The sequence below is a fragment of the Geospiza fortis genome, unplaced genomic scaffold (assembly GCF_000277835.1).
Source record: "Geospiza fortis unplaced genomic scaffold, GeoFor_1.0 scaffold396, whole genome shotgun sequence".
Taxonomy (NCBI): Eukaryota; Metazoa; Chordata; class Aves; order Passeriformes; family Thraupidae; genus Geospiza; species Geospiza fortis.
This window is the reverse complement of record NW_005054345.1, coordinates 4,566,789-4,575,864: the sequence shown is the minus strand read 5'-3', so window position 1 is coordinate 4,575,864 and position 9,076 is coordinate 4,566,789. Positions and strand designations below refer to the sequence as shown.

At 44.8% G+C, this 9,076-nt stretch overlaps 1 protein-coding gene across 9 annotated transcripts in view; it reads right to left on the bottom strand.

Annotated features, from left to right (window-relative positions):
• The window catches only part of NFIA (nuclear factor I A), a 348,500-nt gene that overhangs the window by 22,430 nt on the left and 316,994 nt on the right, over positions 1-9,076 (bottom strand). For 5 of the 9 annotated variants that reach the window (XM_005422969.2, XM_005422970.2, XM_031058561.1 and 2 more), the window contains one exon: positions 7,314-7,405. The exons of 2 other annotated variants lie outside the window; for them this stretch is intronic. In XM_005422969.2, the coding sequence (XP_005423026.1) occupies positions 7,314-7,405 (92 nt within the window). Of the gene's footprint in view, positions 1-7,163; positions 7,406-9,076 lie in introns of those variants that run through there. 2 more of the 9 variants (XM_031058559.1, XM_031058560.1) reach the window with 1 other exon arrangement.

Sequence of the window (9,076 nt, the reverse complement as noted above, 5' to 3'; positions counted from 1 at the left end):
GCTGAATGGAAAAAAGAAAACTGTTTTTTGGCAGAAGTTCTTCAAGAAGGAGAACATAGGCCATTGTTATTATGAAGACTTTTCAATGAAAACACAGAAAATCATTGCCTTTTAGAGTAATTGTTTAGCTAAAGAAAGGTTACACAGCTTGTAGAGAATTTAGTAAGAAATTAAATCTCTCCAGCTCATTCATCATATTTCTGCATTTGCCAACTCTTCCCACCAGGCCCACACTTACTCCTTCCCTTTCTTCTCCCCCACTGTGGAGTAAGTAATGGCCATAAAACCCACAGAAAGGCAGCCTTACACACAGGCTTCCTGGTTATTGTGAGGAGGGGGAAAACTCAGTAAGTTTAATTGCTTAGTTTGGGAAATTCTTCCATGTCCATTGTAAATAATTCTATGCTAAATCTACTGGAAATAGGATGCTGAGTGCTGGTTTCCAAAAAAGAGTCTGAACTGTTCACCAGAGTCTACAAGGAGGAGGAGGAGGAGGAAGAAAAAGCCCAGGAACAAGGGTCTCCCCTGCTGAGGACTAACCCAGGCATTTTGGGACTGATTTGGCTCCATCCCTCTTTGAAGATGCAGCCACATGATGGCATTGGGAAGTTTTCTATGAATCTTTTACCTCTCTAGAGCACTATGTGCTTTCTTTTTGGGATGTGCTGTTCTCAGCTCCTGTTAGGAACTGACCTGAGAGTGGAATTTCCTATGCACACTCTCTCTAGGCTCACACTGCATTTTCAGAGCCATCTCCAGGCCACCCTCAAGTTCAGAATGGTATTCCTACATCCTGGGTGGAAGAGGAAACACAGCACCAAAATTCAGGCCATGTGTCAGTAGCCTGATGCCATTGGTGCAACAGCAAAGCACTTTTTGGACAGAGATCAAAACTTTGAGTGATCATAAGGGGGCTCCAGGCTTTGGAGGAGAGCAGCCCTCACTTTCCTTTGCCAATAGGGGAAAATCCACAGATCCCTGGAGGATTTGGGAGCAGAATGATCCCTCTAAATTCAGCAGAAAGTAGCAGTTCCACACCCCAAAACTGTGTTTTTATACCTGATCTATGCAAATTTCTTCTCTTAACACACTAAAGATGTTATTCTTTCACAGAAATCGTGTTCTGAACCTCTCACTACATTTTCTGGACAGGCCAAGAGAAAGAAAAGGAACATTCAAGTGTGCTTAGAAGTGCTTTGCAGCTGAAATTGGACACATGTACTGGCTTAGGGAGGTTACTGTACAGAATATGGAATTCTTAGAGGGCTGAGTCTAACAAATGCTTCCAAGTTAGAGTTTTTTATCTCCATTCACACTCAGACACAAGTAATGTCTGCCTTGAGGATGAGTGTTCTGATCCTGAGGAGGGACAGTCCTCTGAGGAACAAGTACCTCTGACCTGGCTTATAAACAGCTCTGCTCAGAACCCCCAAAACCCAAAATAAACCCACCAAAACAAAAGGCCTGGTGTGGTTCCTGCAGCCTCTCATGTTCTCTTCCATGTCCCCCACAGACCCCTCGAGCTGTCCCTGCCCTGCCCCGTGTGTGGAGCGAGGCAGTGGCTCAGCTGTCAGCACAGTGCCACAAAACCCTGCCCTACCCCTGTCCCCTGGGCCAGCAGGTCCTGCCTGTCTGCCCAGGGCCATTCCTGGGCTCTGGGAACCGGGATGAAGGCAGCAGGGCGTGCAGGCAGGCAGGCCAGGCAGCCCGTGGTGCTCATTAATAAAGCACATGGCCACGAGCTGCGTGGGGCTCGGCGTCCCCTTGGGAGGGGGCAAAGGGCAGGGCACGGTGGCAGTGAGCAGCAGGGATGGAAAATCCCCGTGAAGCCAGGCACACACGGATTTGTGCAGAGGAGGAAAATGTGTGCACTGGTTTCTTTCCTCCATAGGGTGGCAATGGAACCTGGGCACAGAGCGGCTCCGCCGTTTCAGCTGCAGGAGCGAAGCGCTGCAGGAGCTGCATCAGCTTCCCAGGCAAGGTGCTGACTTTGATCTATGGATCCTGTACACTTCTGGGGGCTGCCACAGACAGGGCTGCTTCCCTGCCTGCCTCCTGGAGAGGGGCATCACCTGCACCACGCTCCTCAGATTCCAGTGTCTGGGCAGCAGCGCCTGGCTGCTCTCACAGAAGGACCCTCTCCTCTGGAATTCGCCTCCCCCCTGGTCTGACAGAGCTCACATCTGCTGTCCTACAGGACACAGCATCCAGCTCATTTTTTTTCTCATGCCCTTTGTTTTAAAGTGCTGCCAGTGAAAAATTGCAGGTTGCAGTTTGCTCTCTAAAAAAAAAAATCGCTTGTGGGGAAGCAAAACAAGCTTTGCCTTGTCTCTGGGAAAGAAAGTAATTGTACAATTAGGTTTGTGGATGCACCTGAGGCATATGGTGGTTTTTTTAGAGATAAATAAAAGCCCAAAAGGAGAAAGCTACAAAGATACCACTGTCTAATTTGGGAAGGGCAGGGAGCAGGAGAAGATCTAAAGGAGTTAGCAATTTCCTTGTACTATAAACACTTTGCTAAACTTCAGTGATTTCCCTCCTAAGTTAATATTGCTCTTTTAAAGATGTATTTCACAGGGTGCATTTTTGTACCTGGTCTTTATAAGGCTGTTCTGCTGAGCTTGCTGGTTTCCATACCTGTTATTTTGCTGCCTAGATAAACTTGTTTGACTTTTGGGATTTTTCTTAAACTTTATTTCAGTGTTCTAGGCAGGCTACAGGCCTTTGGTTTCAGTTGTTTTGTGCTATAAAGGATGAGCTCTATCTAGAGCTCTCTTGTAGCTGGGTGGCTCTAGGGCCCCACGAGGGCAAGTGTGAAAACACAAGGCCTTTGCTTATTGTCCAGGATCTGACTGTACTTTGGGATTGTGCAAAGGCAGAACCAGGAGGAGCTTCTACTTCTATCCTACTAGAAATAAGTTTTATCTTTTCCTACATAAAGCCAAGGGAATAAATATTTGGGTTTGTGCTTAACTAAGTTTTTAGAAACTACCTGGGATGGATCTGATATAAAGCGTGTTTACAGTAAGGAGGGACTTTTCCTGAAACAGCTGGTTAGGGCTACAGGATTCACTTTCTCACAGGGTAAAGTGGCTGATTCTCTGCCTGGGTGCCTGTAGTAGGAGGCAGTTTCTGTTCCCTGCATCCTCACAACCTCTCTGTGCAGGGCACATGGGCCTGTGGCAGGTAGGAGCGATTAGATGGAGCAGGCATGTGTTTCTCAGGAGCTGTTTTTAGCATCTCAAGTACAATTTCCAGGAAGATGTAGGCTAAGTAGGTGGCAAACAGGACTCAGCATAGTAAACAATGTTTAGTGTGAAGTGGAGCTGCAGCACGATGAGTACAGAGCACGCGGATCCCTAAAGGAATTTTGTACCCTAGAGCAAAGCCAGGGCATTAGAGAGCAGCAAACAGCATTTGGAGTGGTGAGTGGCAAACCCTGGCCACAGGCTGCTGGTTTAGCATTGCCAGCTGCATGCCCTCCCAGCCCATAGCCTGTGCTTCGCTATTAATTTTAGGAAAAAACCTCAAAATGCAGCCCCCTTTATTCACCTTGGTGCTACCGAGAGGCTCATTCCTAATTAATGTGACGGGACTTTCCCATCCCTCCACCACCCTCTGTATTGCAGGTCCTTGGCAATATGAGAGACGTATCTATTACTTAGTCATGAGCTATCCAGACCAACTTGCTTTTGAAACCAGAGCCCCCTGTACTCCAGGCATCCTGTATTTCTGATTTGCATATGCAATAGGCAGTTAAAAGGCTGATGCCCCCATATTGCTTGCAAGTCAAGTAGCAAAAGTAAATGATTTATCAAGCAAAGGTTACAACACCTGTGCCTTTTTGTCAACACATACAGGGGATGCCAAGTCAAGTGTTGCTTCTAATAGCTCAAACAGAAATTTAGATTCAAATAACCCCCAAGACAGGACAATTGTGCAGTGAGTGGAGCGGCAGAGTGATGGATAGTGTAAGCAGCAGATGCAAAACCAAACCAACTGAAAAGTTTGGAAACTGCTGAAACCAGGCTAAGCCAACAGCCCTTTGGGCGCTTTTGTTACCAAATCAGAACTACTGACTTAAAGCAGTTTATTTCCCCGTCTCTTCTCTGATGGACTGGTTGTCCTGTTGCAACCTTTGCTGACACAGGAAGATGGCTTTTTAATGAATATTACATAAACTCTATAAAATTCTTTTAAGGGTTTATATTTGCCGCAACATGACATAAATCAGAACATAGTGCTAATGGAAATGTCTACTGATATTTTTTCTAATAATGATTCAGAAAGGCATGTACTGGGTTTGGTTGTTTAGAAACAGCCCAGGACAGGATGAGCCTTGCCCCAGCCCATTGTACATTTGCCTGGGATTTTATTCCAATGTTCTGGGAATGCCCATGTATGGGAACTGTGACTCCTGCTCCGTGGAGCTGCCACATCCCTGTGCACAACTCACTTCTGCAGCACTTGAAGACTAATGATGATGATGATGATGATGATGTGTAAATAGTGCTCATAGTGCAATGTTCCACCAAGAGAACATCAGAGCCACCAAAAATGTGACCAAAATATTTTCATATGGGTTGTAGCTGGACCATAGTTTTTAAAAAGCAGATGTTCAGATGCAGCCTTCATTTTTATTTTATTGTTCCAGCAGCAAAGATTCACTTAACCCTTATATTTAAGCTTGACTTCCAGAAGCTTGGAGTGTTCCCTGCTTCCTTCTATCTCAGGGAGCTGTGTCCCTGGCAGTTAGTGGCCCTCAGGACCTGCATCTTAGCCTGACTCTGGATGTACTCTAAAGACCCTGATGGAAAGGAGCCACCCCAGCTGCTTTTAATAATGCAGTCCTATGTGTTTTTACATTTTCATTTTGAAAATATCCTAAGTGGTCGTTCTATACACTAATGCTCTGCAAAAAGGAGCACAAAAGCATGTCTTTGTTTAGCAGAATGCTACATAAATCCCAAATCATTGCAGTTAGCACTTCTACCTCACTTCTGTGACTCAAAGCACAGTCAACTTCAGAGTTCTTTCATGAATAAGTAGTGAGTTTGCTGATAAATTATATATTTAGTATCAAGTGGGTTGTGGTGGTGTAATGATGTATAGAAGCAGGGAGATGCAGCTGGAGTCAGAGACTGGAAGTCAGTCTCCTTGCCCACTGCAGCATGTTAGACTTTAATTGAAAGCTGTGCTTGAGTATTGTTTTTCACTGTACAGCATTGTTATTCACTACACTGCATTACTGAGGAGCACTTAAAGTAACGCTAGAGCACTTTAAAATGATTTAAGTCATAAATAAGGAGGATAAAAGTTTACAGTCAACAAACTTATCTGGGAAACTTAGGCTGCAGGATGCAAGTAAGTTTGAAATATCTTTGGAGACTTACTACTGTTGTGTCTTACTACAGAATCAATTTACCAACTAGGAGTTTTTCAAATCTTTTGGAAAAGGTAAGTAGCATTCTCCAAAGGGTTTCAGGTTTCCTGAGCTATGAAGGAAAAGACCAAATGCTTAAGGACTTTAGCAGCACACCTTAACATTCCTGTTTCTTGATTTCAGTGTATTTCTGTGTATTCCAGTTGTTTCCAAAACAACTGGAGAAATATGATTTAAACAGGAAGGTGCGTGAGAACTTGTCACCCTCAGGAACCCCATAAAGCACAAGGCTGGAAAAGTGGGGTGCAGGCTGAGTTTTGCCAAGGCATGAAAAAAAACCCCAGAATCTGATGCGTTAAACCTCTCTCTGCATTGCTGCTGTACTTTCTGTGACCCTATTTAATGCAGAGAAGGTTTGAGATTCGATATAGTTTAACCTGTGCTGTGCACAGAGCTACAAACCAAAGCCCCTAACAAATTGTACACAAAGAGCAGACAGCAAAAACCACGTTGTGCTCACAGGCAGCTGCTTGCAGCCCTGTAAACTGGAAATCTTTGGGAATGAGTGACCTGTGTTCCAGTGTCAGTGGAGGTGCTGAAGCCATCACAACGAGGAGTCTGTCTTCACGCACCTACTGTGGCATGTGACAGCCATTAATCTGCACACTAATTATTCAGAAGCCTATAAACCGTTTGAAAGAACTTACAAGAGCCAAGGGTAGTAATGCCCAGTTTGCCAGTTATCTGAATTATTGCTTTTTAGTCACTGCAACCAGCTCAAAACAAAATCACAAATATTTCGTGTAGTTGACCTTTAGAAGAATTGCAATGTAGTCAAGCAATCACTTCAAACTATAAACTACAGTTGTCCTAAAGCACTAACTCTGCTCACTTTTTTATACCTTCCCCCCCATGATAACGTGATATTAAGCCCAGACTTAATTTTTTCAACATCTGGCTCAAATTAGCTGCTAACAAAACTGCCAACAACTATTTTCTTAATCGACCCTGGGAATTTGATACAGCTTGGAAAAAGCACATTTAAATCTCGTCCTTCTCCTAAAGAAACACAAATGTTTACTTGAGCTTCTGATTTGACCATAGCAGGACCATGAATTCAGCTAACCCAGCTTTATAGGCCTGCCTCAAGTGGAATTTTTTCTCTTTGCATAAGGAAAACAGATGTGCTCACAATCACAAAAATCTCCTGCTTGCTCAAAGCCCACCATGCAAATGGCCAACCAAGAATTTGAGTATTTTTTTTACATGGGAGTCACTGGAGCAGTCACTGCTGGGGGACTACAGGGCACTGTTACCTGATGGGTCTCTCTGAGCTCCTTTTGCATATCACAGACTGGTTTGGGTTGGGAGGGACCTTAAAGATCATCTTGTTTCATGGGACACCTTCCACTAGCCCAGGTTGCCCCAAGCCTTGTCCAGCCTAGCCTTGGACACTCCCAGGGATCCAGGGGCAGCCACAGCTTCTCTGGGCAACCTTTACCAGGGCCTCCCCACCCTGGCAGGGAAGGATTTCTGCCTACCATCTACTCTAAACACAATTAAATGCAGTGCCTGGGGAGCAGGTTGGAGCCAAAGCCTTTGAAACCCCGGCCCTAGAGCAAACAACTGTGTGCTGGGAGCCAACACCTTAGAAAGCAGAGAGAGGTCCTTCCAGTCATGAAAGCAGCGTTGTTATCACCACACAAGCCCCAAAAATAAATTAAAAAAAAAAAAACAAACAAAGGAAAAAAAAACCACAACAGACAAACAAACTGCAAGTGACATTTCACTGTAGTTACTGAGACCATGTGGGTGAAGTGACAGCGGCAGTGCAGCTGCTCCGCGGGGACACGTTAGAGGACACTGGAGGAGGAGGAGGAGGAGGAGGAGAAGAGGCTGCAGGCAAACAGAGAAGTCGAAAGCGGCCCACCTGAGTCTGTTGAGGGATATTTACAAAGCTTGGATCCCGTGGTCCAACACTGACGAATCGGTTTGCGGGGGAGGTGCTGGGTGTCGAGTAGGCTGTGAAGGGAAGGGACACATGCGTTGAGGAAGCGGCACTAGATTGCACACGAACAACACCAAAACACACTGTCTCAGAGCCACCTAAGCAGATGTTTGACATAGAAATGTGCGAACGTTTTAGAGAGCGAGAGTTTGGTTTGAGACACTGGAAAGGTTTGGGCTTCATGGTGGGGGGATCAACACGTAGGGGACTGGGCTGCTGGGAGAGGGGTGGCCCCAAACGTGGGCTCAGGGGAGGGTGGGCAGCTCTCCAGCCTGAAGGAGAACCACTGCAGGCCTTTCCATGATGGGCTGGCACAGGAGATTTCTGCAGGTCCTGACTGTTTTCACTTGAATGTCTGGTATCTCTATTTTTAACAGAGTTTTGTATAGCAATGAAATTACCTAAGTGCTCATTAACAGAATCAGACCCTTTATTTCATGCTAATCCAGCATTCTCTCTGGATATAAAGTTTTGGTTTTCATACTGCTGTGGTCTGCACTCTCTAAAATGTTCACTTGATGTGTTTGACAAACTAGGGAGATCCTTTCGGTAAAAAATTAATGGGTTGCAGTTTCACTGGGGTGGTAAGTGCAATCAGTCTGAAGGCTGAAGCTGCCTTTAAAAACTGGAGTGGCTCCCATAAATGTAAAGCTATTAAATGCAATGCAAGCCAAGAACCCAGATTACTTCCAAACTTGAAGTACTTTAATGATTTTATTGTTGCATTGTATTCTCCACTGCAACTGTCCACAATGCCACGTACTTCCACATCCAAAAGCTTTCAATGCATTTTTAGTCTTCCTCTCATTTGAAAACCCTTAAGCAATCTTCTCTCTTCCTCAGTTTTTTGCATGTTTAGATCTAAATTCAAATAACGCAAATAGATGCCTTAATACAAAGGGGGCTCCTATCTATTTTGAATATATTTATGGGAATGCATTCTGCTGAATAAAATCCCCAGACAACCTAACTATCCAATGAAGAGACAAAAAAAAAAAACCAATAGTAAAAGGAAAGTTACTTGCCAAATTCCAATCAGGCTAAATATAATGTTGAGGCCTCAATGTTACAGAACAGTAAAGCGAGTTTAGAGTCAGAGAAGACACTGAGTTGGCTGTGTGGGGGAAACTCTTTTACCTTTCTGAAGGCAAATGTTTGGTGAAGAGGAATTGCACTGGAGGAGCCTTTGGTTTAAGGCTGTGCCAAATCAGACCAGTGCTCCACCTTGGCCATTGTCACCTCTCTTAGAAGTCATTAGCAGATGCAACCAAAACAGGTCACGTATCTACTTTCTCCCATTCTTTCCCACCTCTGATTATTTTCAGCTCAGGGACTTCCTGTATTAAGGCCCTGGAGGGATTTCCCACCCAATGCCCAATCTGCACTTGGACCATGTGGATGTTCTGCCTCTCACAAAGCCCTTGGGCAATGAGTTCCCAAGTCTAGGAGCATGAAGAACCACATCCTTCAAGTCTCACAAATGTCTTGTGATGCCTCTTGGCTCTTACAGTTTCATCAGAATACTCCCTTTTATCAAGATTCCCTGAAATCACCCCAGGAACTGCATATCTTCATTTCCTACTGATATGAGGGGAGACAAGGCACTCATGGATCTAAGAAGGAATTTTTCCCACTTGTTTCTGGTGAGGTGAGCTTTTCTCTCCAAGAAGCTAACACTTGCAAAA